Source organism: Acinonyx jubatus, chromosome A1 (genome assembly GCF_027475565.1).
Source record: "Acinonyx jubatus isolate Ajub_Pintada_27869175 chromosome A1, VMU_Ajub_asm_v1.0, whole genome shotgun sequence".
NCBI lineage: Eukaryota > Metazoa > Chordata > Mammalia > Carnivora > Felidae > Acinonyx > Acinonyx jubatus.
In genome coordinates this window covers 132,357,844-132,376,966 of record NC_069380.1, presented here as the reverse complement: position 1 = coordinate 132,376,966, position 19,123 = coordinate 132,357,844, and the positions used below count along the sequence as shown (strand labels likewise).

Below are 19,123 nucleotides of genomic sequence, written 5' to 3'. Positions count from 1 at the left end.
CCCATTCACAGTGGCAGACATGCAGAATTTATCTTCTCCCTCCTACCAGGAAACACCCAGAGAAAACATCTCCCATGTAACAGAGTAAGAGAGCCGTGTGGCTGTGAGGAGGATGAGACAAGTTAGGCACTTACAGAGACTGTGGAGCTGGGGGTGTTTGTCCCATAGCCAGAAGAAGGGAGAGAAGCCAAGGACCAGCGGCGTCCATCAGTCCTGGTGAGAAAGGGAGATTAGCTTTGGCCAACACTGGAGTACCATTGCATGGGAACTCCAGGGAAACCGAGTATTTTCAGCCAAACGAATGACACAAATACAGTCAGTGAGGATGAGGAAATGTTCAGCAATGACCAGAGTAAACAAACATTATACAGCAGGTTGACTTTTATTTAAACTGAATCAATACACCCAAACAAGGAGAAAGTGAATGGGTTGATCCATATTATTGATCTCTCACTAACGCACTTTGACAAAATGAATACCAGGGATAATTACAATGGTCAGACTCAGCAGATTCAAATGAATAAAAACAGAAAGGGAGGAGGAAAAATACTCGTAGCTGGAAACTGATAACCGAGGCCATGGATCTTTTGGAATTTGTACCTGAATTCCAGCAAGGTACAAGAGCCTGTGGGGACTTCCATTACAGCCTAAAGATGCTCCACTTATTTTCAAGGCAAGTGTCCTACTCATCACATCTAGGGAAGGGTTAGTGAGGCTCCGGGCTGGTTCAAGCCTTAAGTAGCAAATTACTTTCACACTAAAAAAGGGACTGACCCTATACTTAGAATCTCTTAAGAGTTACTGCCTTCTGGCATGACCTGGCTTCATAAAGTGTTGGAACCAAAGCCCCTTGCACAGGTTTTGAGTATGCACCCCATTCTGGCCAGTGACGGCAGGGGCAGAATGAAAATTCTCCACTAGTGACAGAACCTAATACACAGAATACAACCGTGGCCCCGTCACAGAGGCAAAACTGTCAGGAGTCCTTGAAGAGAGTGATTCTTCTCTCCAAATGGTCATAGGGTAACCTCTGGGGTAGATTCTGGTGATGAGTGAGGGTCATTACAAGGGTCTCAGATGAGTTAATGAAGCAGCAGAGACAATACTATTGCAAGGGAACACCCAAAAGCGAACTTTCTGAAATCTCTGGTTTCCTGGAATCATTACTTTGTTATTTATTCTGAGTAAGACTGTGACTTCAAAACCATATACCACTGTGAAAACAAACACATGCACATTTGCCAAGGGAAAAACAGGAAAAACACACATTATAAAGAGCCTTACTGCATTCTTTAGATGGGAATATCATATGTAGACTTTCTGTAATGCGTGATTATACCAATTTACCAAATGAGAGATAAGAGCAGACCAAATTTACCACAGACACAATTCACAGTAAGTTGAAGTCAGAGGATTCAACAGTACTAGACTTGAATTTCAGAAATGTCACAGTTAGATGTTTATGTAAAAAAAAAAAAAAAACAAAAAACTGACATCTGAGACTAAATTACATTCAAGGGAAAATATAATCACAGGCTACCATGGATGTTGCCTCCAATAAATGCAAATGGTCCACAAAGACAAAATGGAGAAATTGAAGGGGACGAATCACAGAAATACTACAATGTTAAAATTTCAGTAAAATTTACCTGTCATTTCTGTGACCATGATTGGAGTACAAATGAATCAAGTATGTTTTGTTTTTTTTTTAAAAAAAAGAAGCAAAATAAAGTGTTTGTAAATATACCACATACAAGGAATGGGAACAATTAAGTCATACATTCTTTCAAAATATTTTTAAGCAATTAAAAATGTTAAAGGTTTAAAAAGACAATAATTATAACAACATGGTTCTCAAGATGGACACAGGTGAGTCCTATTTTATTTGGCTACTTATTGAAGACTTAAAATTCCATGGTGTACTTTATATTTTAAACACCTCCTATTTTTAAAAGTAAAAAATGATATGATTTTTAAAAGAATTATTCAGTCCATTTAATAGCAATTATCAGAATCTAGTCTCTGGAAAGAATGAGGGACACCATTTCCCCCACCATGATTTTGTTTTGTGATTCATTAACTCTCCTTTCCCTCAGGTATCAATAAGCATATTTCACATGAATGAACAATTCCAAGAAAACACATGTTCTTATTAGTTTTGAAACATAAATTACATTTGCTTACTCTGGAAAATACACAACTAAAAGATGTTTAAACAAGACTGTACTTACTACCCTGTGCATCCACGGACCAGAAATAATTTATGTCTCATGAAGTTCTCCAAGTTCTCTGTGTCTATTTACTCAAATGGAGCACAAAAGACCATTGCGTTTTCATTACCATGACAACCGCACATCAGCTGTTACTATATACGCTACATATAGTACTTAAGAGAGAGCATGCCCTCTTTTTTCAAGAAGGCTATCACACAAGTGCAATTTGGATCCTGCTAACAATGTTGTCTTTTCTTTGCAGTAGCTACCAATAAAATGTTATCGGAAGACAGACTTCATCCTTGCCAAAGCAACAAGGCTTTTTTAAAGAGTAATTTTTTTTTCTTTTCCCTTTTTTTTTTTTTCTCCTGTGGGTAAAAATCTCTCAATGTTAAACTAAGTGAAAAAGCAAGAAGCGAAAAACATCAGATGAGAACACAGAATACAAAAGGATTGGCACAAAAACCCAGCATTTCAACATGACTCACAAAAATTTAGATTAATACAGTGTACAATGAAGAATGAAAAGTCCCAGTATCAACCTGGCTATTATAATTGTATGAAGAGGAAGAAGATTTATTTATTTAATTGTTATAAGTCACCTGGAGTGACACATTTGACATTCTGGTTGATCCTGGAACAAGCTGAACTATGCCAGCACTCAACAAGCGTCTTATGACCTGAACTCAGCAGGCAATTGCTGAGTTCTAGTAATTTGCTTGTGCAAATACATTCTGAGATTTACTCTGGTAAGCAACAACAAGCCAACTAGGAAACACCTATGGCATGTATTCAGGGCTCCATATTTCCAACCTAAGTAAAAGCAGTTCCCAAATAAGTCCCACACCTTCCGGGAAAGGCAGAACAATGTTATTACCTCCATCTTCTCACCCAGGAAAAAAAATGTTAATCCCGTAATCGGATGGATTGTAAATCAGTATCACAGTTATTAGCAAAATAAAAATATTTACTATACCACAATGCTCATTTTCAGCCTTTTAGCACAGTGGTAAAAAAAAAGAAATCAGTATGAGAATTTTACCTTTAATATATGTATTAGATGATGCAGAAAGCAAGCGAGTGTCATATTTTCCAGCCTGAAATTAAACCATTACATCACAGGGGATGTCTACTGGTGGGTTATTATTACACATATAAGATGAGAAAACATTAATAAACCTGATCTTTATCCCTTCACTCAAGAATAGTTTTCAAAAACACAGCAATCTCTTCTCTGCTGAACTGAATATACAAAATAATAAAATGTGAGACCCTCAAAAATGGTATTATTTCTTAAAGGCTCAAAAATGCATACCAAATGGAAGGGAATGGAGACCCACGAGTTCCATGTCTCCTTAATAAAAATCAACTTCAAGATGGAAGACAGACACACCAGAGGTTATATAAAAATGCACCAATTTGAGTTTTTATAGCAAATGTAGGATTGTTTACTTGAATAAAAGTTTAAAAAGATGATCACTCATGTCTTAATTGAAATTAATACTTTTTGAAGACTGTAGAGGGAGGTCCATCTGTAAATTCATGCAAAATGAGCTAGAGTTCTGTGCTCATCTTGTGTCATGGTTGAAGGTTTACTGGTCAAAAACTAGCATATGCCTGGGGGTTTGTGTATTTTGTTAAATAGCATAGAAACCAAACTGACCTATCCTCTAGTCACCCACTTAATTATCAGGTTTTCTTCATTTTTATAAATAAGGCAGGATGAAGAGACTATGATTTCTGTCATGCTTAAATGCACGTTGTAATGAGATTTGCATTTTTCTTACTACTTAATGTGATGAAATGCATTCTTTTAAGAGATATGTTTTAAAGGCTATGGTGGGTTCTTGTTTATTAATTTTTTGTAAGGTTTTTTTTTTCCACTTAGAGTAGCAGCATTATCATGAATTAATATTCACTGGGCAAACACAGGCTTTGCGGGACCTGTTAATTTTCGCATTTTTTTTAAGTGCTTAAAACAAGTTGCTAAAAGAAGAAAAGCTGGAAAAGGGCCAAAAGTCAGGCGGGGGGGGGGGGGTGTCTCAAGTTCCTTAGAGAGCATGTCTTATACTCTTGTGTCCTGCCCACAGTGAAACCTGGAACCTTACACACACAGGCATTTACCACATAGTGGGGAATGTGTGACATTTACAAGGGAATCTTAATTACAGAGAATTCTGAAAATACTGCCAACAGATCCTTTTCTCTGGATTTAGTAATGTAAATGCATTACGTGCTGACAAATGGCAGTGAGGACACTCCAGGTTTTGCTGCTTAGTAACATGTGTTAAAACCATTTTTTTTTTTAAACCTACACACAAGTCTTTATTAGTGCTATGTTGATCTACTTCATGGTATAGTTAGGTCTCTGAGAAAAATGAGCAAATATGCAGGACAATCAGACCATAAACTGAATCTGTCCTGAATATTCAGAGACCTATAGCTGAAGGGGCATTTTGTTCTCTGTGTTATTCCAGTAGAAGATCCAGAACAAAAAAGGTGTGATGTTACATCACATGCCCATGATCCTCTGAACAACAAGACTTTCTTGTGACTGAATGACCCAGAAATAACATGTATCTTCAATACTTGGTGTCAAATTCTAACTAAGATAGGAAGAGAAAACATAAAATGTCCTATAGTTCATAGGGGGATTACTAAATTGGTGGCTTCACTCTCTCACATAAAGAGCCATCTTAGACTTTATACTCTGCGACCCCAAGAAAGGTCATTTAAAAAAAAAAAGTATTTCAACAATAACAAAAAACAGTTGCACCAGGACATGTAAATCAATCAAATCCTTATAATGTAAGCTCAGATAACTCAGTAATAATCTGTTGAACATCAAGCACAAGGCATTGCACCGGCGATAAGAGAAAGAAATGGAAACAGTCATTTTTTGCCCTCAATGGGAATCCGCCATCTAGGAAACGACCAAGAGAGGTCCATGTAACTCCAGCATGAGTCAGATATCATTATTAAACTTTTAAAGCAGGAGTGTTTACAACAAAGTTTTGCAGTGGTCCAAAGCTATCTTTGGGCAGGGAGCTTCTGAGAAAGCTGTATATGACGATGGGTAGGATCACACAGGCAGAAGGCAGAGGTACAGGAGGGAACAGTGGGGAATGAGGAAGAGTGAGGTTCGGGAGACAGGATCTTCTACAAAACACTTTTCTATTCAACTCAAAGGAAGTCCTTACCTCCGTGCAAATGAGAAATGGGCTGAGGCACTGGGGGAGAAATTTCTTGGACTATCTTGAGGGCTGTTTCCTGTAAAGAGAAACAGAGGGAAAAATCACAACATGATTCCTATCCCACATCCAGAATCATCTTCTTGCAAGTAATGCATTTCTGTACATTTTTGTCAAACGTCCATCTCCAAGAATGTTTTAGTTTTGCTGGCAGCAGGGCTGGGGGGGTTGGGGGTGTGTGTGTGTATGCCGGGGGCGGGAAAGCAAATGGGCTTGAGTCCCAGCACAGCGTTCCAAGTGCGCAGGTATATAAATAAGCACATTCACCCATCACCAAGCAGCAGTCTTCCACAGATTAATAACCTCAGTATTTCAGGACTAAAGAATAACGTATATACACGTGTCTTGATTCTTAGTCTTGCAGATGTTAACATTTTAAACAGGCGATGGAAGTAGAAGTGTATGCTCCAACTTGTGTGTGTGTGGTGGGGGGGGGGGGGCTCTCTACTTTAGAAAAAGCAGCCTTAGTATTTTTTTATTAACAGAAACCGAGTACATGTCTGAATTCTGGAAAATGATTCCTTGTATTCCAGGGTACATATTTTAAAGGTAGAAATGTCAGAACTGATCATAAAATCCTGGGAAGAACCCAGCAGTCTGGACCTGTTTCCCAAACGACCCAGCTCGGCGCATGGGTGGTTCAGTGGTAGAATTCTCGCCTGCCAAATGACCTAGCTTGCTCTCAGCATGGCCCAAGTGGCCCAGCAGGATTAGCCCTTATCAATATTTTATTCAACAGTCCCCCTGCTCCCAAGCATCTGGGCTGTGACTGGCCAGGCAGGCTTTAAAAGCCACTATCACACAAAGGCTGGCAGGGGGTGTTCTTAAATCCTTCCGTGGGGGGCGTGGGGAGGGGGGAGCACAGACCGCACACTGTAAAGAGAGCAGCTCCTTGGGGGCTTGTTACTTTCTCCATCAGAACACTCAACCTGCTGCTGATCATTGAGAAAGCTTGCCAGGCAGCTGGTGAGGGGCAGTTCAGGACACTCCAGACCACCCGGCTTCCCTCTGCATGTTTAATTAGACTGGCAGAATTATCTGAGGACCGGATGGAATTGTAGCTGGTTTAAATACGGAGGTGAGGGAAAGCTGCAAACTAAGCTTGTACGATCTTGAAACACGGAAAATAAATCAGGAAGATCTGTTTAATCCTTCACAGCCAGCCAGTTCCCACATTACTGATTTTATAACGGAAGTGACAACTGTAGTTAGGTGTGAGGCATACAAGATTGCATGTTCCAGTCAGTACCTAGCTGTAAACAATTTATAACCTGTGTGCAAAAAAGAACAGACTAACCCATTAAAGAGGATAAGTTTAGTGTTACCTTGAGGACTTCTGGACTGGTTATACCCCTACTGAAATTTTTCAATTAACTTACGGTTGCAAAGTTTACAGCGATGTCTCCAACAGATGCCATTTACTTTATGACAGACAGCACAATTAAAGCCATTTGAATAGGAAGCGCTGAAAAGCCCATTTCTTTATGGACAGAGAATCTAGAAGCATTTTTCCCTCTGCTGCAATGAAATTTATCATGTCTTTGCATCTGTTGTTCCTTGGGCCCCTGGAGAAATGGATTCTGCTTTTGCCATCCAGTAAGCCAGGACTCTTTCCGTCCATTTATCTACACAGCTAAATTAAGTTCCGTCAACTTCTCCCAAAAGCCTTGATTCTCCCTGCCCCATCTCTTCCCAACTTAGCTTATATATCACTCTTCACAGCCTTGAAAGATCTTGAAAAATTCAACATGGCTAAAAGTTTTGTTTCCTAAAGAGAAATGAATCTAATGCCAAAAATCTTAGTGTAGATTTTATTTGGGGGAAAAAAATGTTCACTTTGCTCACACCCCATATAGATTTCCTAAATTATTAGGAAAAACAAAAACAGTTAATTGTTGGAAGCCAAGGTATGAGAGGTTTAACAATCTCTGCTACCCAATTCATTGAGAATAAATAATGAAACTTGGCACCAAATTCTTAACCCCATGTTCTTTGTAAAGGGAACACTACATCTGGAAATTATAATGAGATCAACTAGAACTAGAGAGAGCTTATTAAATATTTTTAAGAATCTAAAGAAGGGAAAAACAAGGAATTAACTTAAAATTCTTCTCACTTTTAGAGATTTTAATGAGTGGTCCCTAGGAAGCCATGTAACATCCTACAATACATGGCAACCCCCTCACTTTGAAGATGAGCAGGTCGAGACAGAGATATAAAGAGATAGGTTAATTTTCTGCTCTTAATGAAAAAAAATCAAGGCTACCATTAAATAGTTCTGTTTTTATTATTATTTTTCTTTAATGTTCATTTATTTTTGAGAGACAAAGAGGCAGAGGACGAGTGGGGGAGAGGCAGAGAGAGAGGGAGACACGGGATCTGAAGTAGGATCCAGGCTCTGAGCTGTCAGCCCAGGGACCGAGGTGGGGCTCCAACCCACAAACTGTGAGACCACAACCTGAGCTGAAGTCGGATGCTTAACTGAGCCACCCAGGCACCCCAACCATTAACCATTTTCAATCTTCGGGTTTTGCCTCTGCATCTTGTGCTGCCTTTCTAAGCCAATCGATTGAAAATATTCCTCATTTTCTTCTCATCCACTACATTGCTGTAAAATCAAACGCAAATTCCAAAACTTAAGACTACAAAGCCATCTGCAAAATCTTGCTAATAACAGATCTTTCTTCCTGTTTTATGGCAGATCTAGATTTAAGTGCCAAGGTGTATACACACACACCCCCCACATACTAACACAAAGGCTCTTAAATGTATGGGATATTAGAGAAAATGATGGTAGCCTGAACTACAATATCTGACAATTCATTAAAGACAAGAGACTACAGCTTCATTTGAAGACGGTTCCGGAAGCTCAAGAGAAGAAATGGAAGAACCTCAGGAAGGAGACAAAAACGACCCAAAGGGAGTAGGGCAATGCAGTAGAGACAGATATTCTGGCAGTAGGGGAGTCAGACTGGTAGAGCCAATGAGTTGTGAACTATGTTTATTGGTATTAACCAGAGGAGGGCCTCAATAGATGTCTTAACCTCAATAGATGTCTCAATAGATGGCATAAATGTGTTAGGCGGACAGAGGAGCGGCCAAAGAAGAGGAGCTGAGGTGCTGAGATTAGGACCTGAAAGGCCAACAGAAAAAATATTTTGGTGAGCAAACCTAGCATAATTGGTGATGGACTAGAAATGAAGTAATGAAAATACTACAGACTACAAGTGACCAAACATTTCCAATATGGGTAGACTATGGGTGACTGACTACCCACTGTGGGACAACGACTGCCCATTAGTAGGGAATTTGGAGAGAGAAGTGGCATGGTACTACTAGGAGATGAAAAGGGCGGATGAGTATTCTGTAGATTATTCTGTGTTATTACAGAATATTCCTCAATGTTCCTTAGGGAGAAATAACAAGATTAGCAGATTAGAAAGGTAGGAGTCAAACTTTGAAGTCTGTGTTCTTATTTGAATAAAAATTGATTTCTGGGGCTGCTGGGTGGCTCAGTCAGTTAAGCATCTGGCTCTTGATTTTGGCTCAGGTCATGAGCACACAGTTCATGGGTTCAAGCCCCACATCAGGCTCTGTGCTGTCAGCTTGGGATTTCTTCCCCTCTCTCTGCTCCTCCCTCAGTCGTGCATGCACTCTTTCTCTTGAAATAAATAAATAAACAAACTTTAAAAAATTGATTTCCAGGTTACCTACTCAGTCTCTAAAGCCTTACAGTGCTCAAAATACCACTAACCTAGAACACACAAAAAAAGCACATCTTATATATGTATTCTTAACTCATGAAATGAGGACCAGGCTGCCAGGGATGTGCACACCGAGTCCCCAGGATAAAAAAGCAAGACGGACTGAAACCGGCGTCCTACACATGACCTTCACTCCTCACAGCACTGCGCTCTGAATTCATCCCCCCATCTGCAAAGCAATACCTGAGAGACTCTCAAGCGAAAACTGGTGCCAGTTAATTCTCTGCCCATATGTGCAGCACTTGCTTATAACTCAAATCCTGCTGCTCCCAGGGATTTGCTGGCTCTTGGATGTCTGAGCACTAGGACACTTTATAGGATGTTGTTATTGCCGCTGATGTTTTTGACCTGGTAAAGTAAACCTTAGTAGTGGTCAGGCATTTGGTAGGTAATTAACTCTCTGATCCCGGGGGTGGGGTTGGGGGGAGGGCTAGAACGGCCAACATACAAGCAATATAACAAATTGGGGCTTTACCTAACGGTTCTGCACAGGGTGCCTCATTGTAGAGGCAGTTATTGTTAAGAAAGTGATTTCCAGATTAATTAAATTGTTTGATTGCTTTGTAATTAGGTTGGAGAAGTCCTGTGTCTTCGCCACAGAGAAACAAGATGCAAATCTTTTTAAAAGGCATATGCTATACCCACTACAGATTATTAATGTGCTTTTAATAGCTGTCTGTTCACAAAATGATAGTTTCTGGTTGCCTTGATTTTCTATCAGGACTGAGGGAATCCAAGAATTAATGATAATTGCCATTTGAAACTCCTGGTGGATCAAAGAGTAAGCCCCCATTTGAGTCCTTGTTGTCATTACTTGATGATCAGCTTAAATGACTTGTGCCGTTTTATACTACAACAATCAGTACCGTGTTTCCTATCGCTCCACAGGAGATTCTCAGCAACACACTGCCACTGCTTTAAACCCTAAGACCAGGGGGCGCCTGGGTGGCTCAGTTGGTTGAGCGACCGACTTCGGCTCAGTCATGATCTCGTGGTCTGTGGATTCAAGCCCCATGTTGGGCTCTGTGCTGACAGCTCAGAGCCTGGAGCCTGCTTCGGATTCTGTGTCTCTATCTCTCTCTCCTCCCCTCCCCTGCTTGTGCTCTGTCTCTCTCTTTCTCAAAAATAAACTTTAAACACACACACACACACACACACACACACACACACACACACACACAAAATAAAGTAAGCCCTAAGAGCAAACTGGAAAGAATCCAACCTAGGCTCTCCTTCCAACACGGATGCCAACAGATAAGATGGGCACTGGAACAGTTATGCAGGAACCTTAGGCTGAGTGAACTTTCAGAAACAATAGTTCCAATCACCTGAGAATGTTGACTCCATCCTACCAGACCCAGCTAACACAAGAAAATTAAAAAAAAAAAAAAAAAAAGATCTTCCCTTCACTTAGACAGCTGTCTCAGCAACTGGCTCCTCTCCAGATATAATTGTGGGATATTAATTAAAGCTGGGCAGCTGTTTAGAATCTAAGTGGACACAGAAAAACCTTGATTGGCCGTCAATGGCATTATCTCTGGGTAGGCTGTGAAGTGTCCACAGCAGGCCAACAAATGGAAAGTAGACTTCTCGGTGTTCTCAAGTAAACAGATCATTATAGACAATGAACCAAAGTTTTCATAAAATATGGGCTCTCTGAACCTGTTTTGCTTTTCCCTGTCCCTTCCTGCTTATTGATCTTCCAGTAGCCAGTATCACTATTCACTAGCATCTCCCTGATTAATTCACTCAATAAATATTTATCAATCCTCTACTACATAGAAGGGAATAATAAGATTTAATTTACATTTTAGAAAGATCCTTCTAGTGTTCTGTGACCGATGGCTCTAAGCAGGCATGAGCGGACCAGGGAGATCAGTTAGGGGGCTACTCGCACAGATAAGGTAAGATATGATGGCAATTTGGACAGGGTAACTGCAGATCCTAGCTGTGTCTAGCAGGACAATGAATAGGACTGGCTGAAAATGTGGATTGAGTGGGATGATGAGGGAAAGAGAAGAAACAAAGAGGACTCCTAAATTTCAACACTAAGCAAAAGAGTAGATGGTGGCATTTACTGAGATGAGGAAAACCAAGGGAGGAAAGAGCTTGGGAGTATAAGACAGACTACGTGGGTAGGCTTTAGGCTCTTTTACTTACAGAGACATCACCTCAAATAATTTCAAATCTATCAAAATGTACTCATGTTCTATATTATATGCAATTTATATTTAGTTGCAGTTCTCACATAACATTTATATTCATTAAATATTTAAAAATTCTCTAATAGTTTTTGTTATTGAAAGCAAGTAACATTTTTCCAGTTCACATTTCTTAAAAAAATTTTTTTAACGTTTATTTATTTTTGAGACATACAGGAGACAGAGTGTGAGCGGTAGAGGGGTAGAGAGAGAGGGAGACACAGAATCCGAAGCAGGCTCCAGGCTCTGAGCTCTCAGCACAGAGCCTGATGGGGCTCGAACCCACAAACTGTGAGATCATGACCCAACCCAAAGTCAGACACTCAACGGACCAAGCCACCCAGGTGCCCTTCCAGTTCACATTATTTAGTGCCTAGCAGACTGAATAGTCTTAATCTGTTTCAGAAACTCAAATCTCAGTGCTGGTGAAGGGTTTATAGGGAAGAAAAATTCTACAGGCTAAACAATGAAGTCTGAGTAATGATAACTTCAATCATTCTGTTACTTGTCACCATGGGGTGAAACTAAATGGAATCTAACAACATGTACTCTATTCCCTTTCTCTCTTCTTCTAATCGCTAATTCTAAATGTTGGTGGACGATGAACTCTAGTTATACATGTAGATACACAGAAAGTGTATTTTGGATTCTCAGTGCCTAACCTAGTCCTTACGATATAGAAAACTAGAAACACACAGTTTTTTTAAAACTCAATGATTATGTATTAGGTTTTTTTATGCACAGAGCTTGGAGCTACCTGCTACAATAGATAAAGAGGCCAACAAGACCTAAAGAGCCAAAAATCTGATAGAGTCAGCTAACTCTATACATCACCCAGCTCTAGACTCATCTTGAAAAACCAATTCTGCATCCAAATTCATGTGAAAAAAAAAAACACTTTCTTAAACCTAAGTCCTTAAATGTATCAAAATTACTTACTAAAAGTGAGCTCTCAACAATGAAACCTTGTGGAGAATATACTGTGTCACAACAGATTCTTGCCCAATGTACACATGACGCTTTCTAAGTAATGAGTGATGAGGGTGCAGCATGGGAAACATGTAGGGAGTACAAGAGAGATCCAGTAACAGGTCAACTTCTATGTCATAAGACTCTTGCAGATGCCTATTGTCTCCATTTCATGAAGCTGTTCTCTGGAATTCGTGTACTCTATTTGAAATGCTGCGGCATTGACACAAAGCCCTTGGAGATGTGTTATAATGGGTTCTTGAGAATGTTTTAGCTTTTCATTGACCCTTCCTTATTACTCTGAATTGATGTCACATCTCAAGGTGATCCCGAGTAAAGACTGGTGAATGTCAAGAGTGATGAAGAAAGTTGATACTTTGTTTTCCTCCCATCTACAGTAATTCATCTTCCCACAATAGAGATTATTTTTAGCCGTTGTTTAATGTTACTGAGTAGCATTTTTAAGGTCAAAAAAAGGGAAGTTAAGAACATAGCCAGTGCAACAGATATTCTGAAGGTTCATGCAATTTTATGAAACTTGATGCATTCCTTCATCTTAGATAATTAATTCATATCTGAATCAGGGTAAAAGATGGAGTTAAAGAATGTAACCTATGGTGTGCATTTTTTTTCTATTTTACATGAAAGGATTTCAATTCTTTAACATAATTAGATACAAAGTATTTCTTCCCTTTTTACCTACAAAAGACAGGAGGGTGCTATCAGGAAATTGGTTCCTCTCAGATTGTTTGCTTCAACTGCTTAGTAATTTCTAGTCAAAGAGGAAGTATTAAATGGCATGGTGTGCACATCCATGTAACTTGCTAAATATAACCTAAATGTATTCTCTATTATAAACTTTCTCTTTTCAGCTCTTACAGTTAAAAAATACATGTGCAATTTAAGGTGGCCCCATTTAACAAATTCTAAGTGCTTCTTTGGCTTCTCGTACACAGGAAGTCTATGTGAAAGAAGCAAAATATGTTTAGTGTTTTCTTTTAACAGTTACCTAAGCATTTTCAGTTTCTAACTCCAGAAACAGGTTCAGACTTCAAAGAATCAAAGACATGCAATTCTATTGATTCATGATAAAATAATATGCAATGTGCCAAGTATCTAACAAATCAGAATTGTGACGCTCAGTTCCCAGAAACCATCCCAATGTTGGAAATTCCCTGGTCCTGAGACTTTGCCTTAGTATTTTTTTCTTCCACTCTCCTCTTTCATATCCTTAGATCAATAAACAGTTCTCAACTTGGGGTGCATAAGAGAATCACTTGGGAAGCTTTAAAAATGCTGATATCCAGGTCCTAATGCTTTTTTTTTTTTTTTTTTTAACGAAGTGATTGTACAATGCTGCCAGAATTGGGAACCATGAGCTTAGAATTTGCTCATACGATATATAAATCAGATCCATAACTTCCATTTGCCCTTTAGAGCTCTTAACCAGGAAGCTTTGCATTTTTTTCCACTTCTCCATTTCTTTCCATAAGGCAACCTCCCTCCTTCTTGTTTCATGTACACTAGTTCAATGTCCCTTTTACAGATTCACTCCAAGGAGTAAGATTTGAAATTCTTTCTCTTTCAAACCAAACAAAGAGCATCCTACCATGTCAACACTCTGGAAATCCGTTTCCTCTTAGGTTTATCAAAGAAATCATATACTTCCTCTACCCAAATCCTACTGCTACCCTCCTCTACACTCAATTACTTCCACAATTTCTCCCTTCTTCTCAAACAGAAACACTCCCTCCACCCCAAGCTTAGCTGTGTATCATTCCTATGTTCCCAGATTAAGACCAGAAGTCTCCATAGAATGTAAGGAAAAAAACCCTTCGTTAACCATAATCTTGTTTCACGTTCACTATCAACTTTAATCTTTTGATTGTTCAAAGCTAGAACACTGGTTTTCATTTCAATCACCACCTAACAGTATATGAATGAGATATTAGCCTTAAAACTATCTATCTTCTTTCATTTTTCATAGGCAGAACACCAGTATTTGGGTCATGTAATACTGGAACATTTACAATTATTAGAACAGTTGAAATCAATGCACAGGGGCCTCGAGGCAATACGTAATTATCAGAAGCAAAAATAAGACCACTCCAATTATTCTTATCATTCCTCCTTACAGAAAAACATGATTTGTCCTTCTCCATGACAGAGATGTGTCCATTCAGGTCCTTATTCGTGTTGTATATATACATCCATGGTACTTTTAGCATACATTCATAAGTTATTGATGGGTAGGGTGAGGGGAGCCTGCTTCAAACCACACACAACTCATTGATTCTCTCTGCACAAATGCCAACCTTTAGACAGTCACTATCTTAAGGGGCCACAGTTACTAATTACAATGTGTCGAACCCTTCAGGTATGTTGAAGTGTATTGAGGTAGGGGAAAAAGTGATCAGTCTTCTTCAACAGCCACAGGGCCCTCTGAAGGAAAAATGAGCTACATAACAGGTATAAGTTTTGGAATATTAAATCACGTGCCAAATCCTTACCTAACTAAATGCAACACCACAAAATATAAAACTGCTAGAAGAAAACATGGAATAGCCCCTTGATATCAGCTTGGCAACAATTTTTGGAATATGACACCAAAGGTACAAACAACAAAATCAAAAGGAAATAAATAGGACTACATCAAACTAAAAAACTCCTACATAGCAAAAGAAACAATCAGCACAACGAAAAGGCAACCTACCAAATGGAACAAAATATTTGCAAACCATCTAAATGATAAGAAATTAACACCCAAAATCTATAAGGAGATCATACAACTCAGTAACAAAAAACACAAGCAACCCAATTAACAAATGTACAAATACCTTAAATGACCTTTTTTCCAAAAAATACATATAGATGGCTAACAGATACATGAAAAAATGCTCAACATCACTCATTATCGGGGAAACGCTAACCAAAATCACAGTGAGATATCATTCGCATGTTTTGCAGTAACTACTATGAAAAAGACAAGAGACAAGGGTTGGCAAGGATGTGGAAAATAAGAAACCTTTGTGCCTAGGTGGTGGGAATGTAAACTGGTGCAGCCATTATGGAAAACAGTATGGAGGTTCCTCAAAAAATTAAAAATACAAATAGCATAGTAACCAAATACACCTTTGGGTATTTATCCAAAGGTAATGAAATCACTACTTCTGGGTATTTACCCAAAGACAATGAAATCACTATCTCAAAAATGTATCTGCACCCCATGTTCATTGTAGCATTATTTACAATAGTCAACACATGGTAACAACCTAAGTGTCCACTGGTGGACGAAGAAGCTGTGGTTTACATACATAGGAATACTATTCAATCATAAAAAAGGGTACCCTGTCTATTGCAACAACAAAAATGAAACTTGAGGGTATTATGCTAAGTGAAATAAGCCAGAGAAAGACAAATACTGTACTTTCTCCCTTATATGTAGAGTCTAGAAAACCTCAATTCATAAAAGCACAGAGTAGAATGGTGGCTACTAGGGGCTGAGGAAAATGCTCAGATGTTGTTCAAAGGGTATGAATTTCTAGGTATGAGTAAGCTCTGAGGATTTAATGTACAGTGTATCGACTGTAATTAACATAATGCATTATATACTTGAAAGTTTAGAGAACAGGTCTGAAATGTTATCCCCACACACCAAAAAAAAAAAAAAAAAAGAAAAGAAAAGAAAAGAAAAAAGAAAACAAAAAGATAATTATGTGAGGGAATGAAGATATTAACTAACCTTATTGTGGTAATCATCTTATAATATATTCACATATCAAATTATTATGGTGTACACCTTAAAGTTATGTAGATTATCTATCAATAACATCTCCATAAAGTTCAGTGGGGGAAAAGGCCACTATATGCTGGATCCTTCATTAGATCCATTAAGTCTAAGGTAATCGATACCAGTGACTTCCTTCAACTGATGTTGGCAGTGATGACGGATGAAATGGATTATTGGCAATTCTGGAGACTGCGGTGAAATTAGAGCTTCGTGTTCTGAGAATACCTGAGGGGTTGGAAATGGCCAATCACTTCAAGTGTCAGACCAAGTGTGACTGTAACGCAGACCAAGTGTGACTGTAACGCAGACCAGTGCTTAGCGGCTCAAGAGTAAAATACTGAGACACGGGGCACCTGGGTGGCTCAATCAGTTAAGCAACCAACTTGATTTTGGGCCAGGTCATGATCTTATGGTCGTGGGATCGAGTTGGGTGTCAGGCTCTGTGGTAAGTGTGGACCCTGCTGGGGATTCTCTCTCTCCCTCTTTTTCTGCCCCTCTCCTGCTTTTGTACACACATTTTCTCTCTCTCAAAATAAACAAATAAACTAAAAAGAAAAAGGTGGGGGGTGCCTGGGTGGCTCAGAAGATTAAGCATCTGACTTTGGCTCAGGTCTTGATCTTGTGGTCCCCGGGTTCGAGCCCTACATCGGGCTCTGTGCTGACAGCTCAGAGCCTGGAGCCTGCTTCGGGTTCTCTGTTTACCTCTCTCTCTGCTCCTCCCCTATCTGTGCCCGCTCTCTCTCTCTCTCTCAAAGAATGAATAAAACATTAAAAAATATGTATATGTATAAAGAAAAGACAAGACTGAGATGTTTATCAGAAGAAGACTCTTGGTGGCTTTTGGAGAAAGATGAATCAGACCATCCCTGACCACAATGCTCTCACCCATCAGGCAGGGAAGAAACACAGAACATAACATAGTAAGATACTGTACTTATGTGATATAAACTGAGGAAGCCATGAATTCAGAAGATGGATGGGTGGCCACACAGAGGAGACCTTTAAGCTGAACCTCCAGAGCAAGTAGTAGATGAAGGACTTAAAGGAGACTTTTAGTCTAAGTTCAGAAGAAACTGAACAAAGGGACAGGGTACCAAACAGAACAGCTTAATTTTACCTAGTTTAGTTTTATTATAAAAGCAATTATATACATACGGTAAAAAAAAAAAAAAAAAGTTCAGGGAGGTATACAATAAAGACCAAAAATAGGTCCCTACTTCTGACTCTCATTCATGGATTCATTCAAACATGTATTATGAACTCATTATCTCCCCCCCCACCCCGTTTTACTCTTCAGTTGCAACCTCTTTTGACAGGGTATGGATCTATCCAGAAGCACATATAGATGTGCAAGCATGCATTATGAATGTTAAAAAAAATCCCCCAATACCATGCCAGATATATGTATAGTTCTAAATTTGCTTTTCTTAATAATCTGTCTACATCTTTCTATGTCACCACACCTAAATCTCTGTCATCAGCTTTATCATCAAATAAAACTCCAGTATGCCCTGAACCATAATTTACTTAGTTTCCTATTAATGGATATTTAGACTGATATCAGTGTTTTGATGATTCAGTGAGTATCTTGTGAATACTTTCTACAGAGGTCATTCTGAGGATGTGACCGCCATGTGACCTGGAAACTAGACCCAGGTAATCGGAGGCTCCTTATTCCCTCCCCTATCCTAGGAATGTACACTTTGCACAGGGGAAGCTGTTCTGAGGATACAGCCTTGAGACAGAGTAAGGCGTTGAGAATGACTGGACTCAATTCGTGACTGAACCCATAAGTCATCCAGATAAGCTTGTAAGATTCTGATTGTGATGCACAGAACTACCCATCTTGAGGCCCCTCTAGCCAGCCTTGTAAGGAAGTTCCCTGGCTTTTTCAAGCTGCCACTTACTGATGTGGAGTGGCCTCTTTCTTCAGTTTCTCCTTCCCCTCTTTGCAGGGGGGCCTACAGTTTGTGAGGCAACAACACTTAAGTGATTATTTCCAAGACTAAATTCCTAAAAGCAGAACTGCTGGGTCCAAACGTGTGTCCATTTCCCACTTTGGTGTGATGGCTAAATTGCTCTCCACAGACACCGCACTAATGTATTCTCTCACTAGTAGCATACAGGGCACCACATCCTCTCAATCTTGCCAATGCTGAATTGTTTTTAAGATTTTAGTGGCATCGTAGTTTTGATATGCATTTCTTTATGTTATGAGTGAACCTGAGCATTTTCTAATTATGTTAGCTAACCATTTGTGTTTCATTCTGTACAAATTACCTGGCTCTTACTTCATTCTTCTGAATTGTTCTGTTAGTTTTTTTTTTTTTTTATTGATCTGTCTTGTTTTATTGTATTTATACACACTGAGGCAACTGTGTCAATACACTGAAGATGTTTTTCCCATTTGTCCTTATTTACTTATAAAGAGAGCATGCACGCATGCACACAGGGAAGAACAGAGACAGACAGAAAGAGAGACAGAGAGAGAGAAAGAGAGAGATAATCCCAAGCAGATCCTACACTTCCAGTACAGAGCCTGATGTGGGGCTCGAACCCACGAACCACGAGATCATGACCTGAGTCAAAATCAAGACTCAGTAGCTTAACCGACTGAGCCACCCAGGTGCCCCAGTTCTTATGTTTTAATGTTGGTAATGGTTAACTTTTTCAAGGAGAAATCTTTTTTTAATCACATTTATCAACCATCTTCCTTTATGACTTTTAACTTTTGTACCTTGTTTGGAAAAGCCTTCCCCACTTCCAAATTATTCCCTCAGTGCAGCCATACTTTCTTCTAGTGCTTTATGGTTTCTTTTTAATTTTTTTTCTGTATCTATATAGGATTTATTTGGTGTATGGATTGAGAGAACAGTCCAGTTTATTTCCTTTCTAAATGACTAATCAACTGATTAAAGACCATTTACTAGCTTTA

General features: G+C 39.2%; 1 protein-coding gene across 23 annotated transcripts in view; it reads right to left on the bottom strand.

Annotated features, from left to right (window-relative positions):
* MAST4 (microtubule associated serine/threonine kinase family member 4) overlaps positions 1-19,123 on the bottom strand; it is a 556,148-nt gene that overhangs the window by 71,613 nt on the left and 465,412 nt on the right. For all 23 annotated transcript variants that reach the window (XM_053223443.1, XM_027040714.2, XM_053223445.1 and 20 more), the window contains 2 exons: positions 5,414-5,483; positions 135-213 (listed from right to left, as the gene is read on the bottom strand). In XM_053223443.1, the coding sequence (XP_053079418.1) occupies positions 135-213; positions 5,414-5,483 (149 nt within the window). The remainder of the gene's footprint in view (positions 1-134; positions 214-5,413; positions 5,484-19,123) is intronic.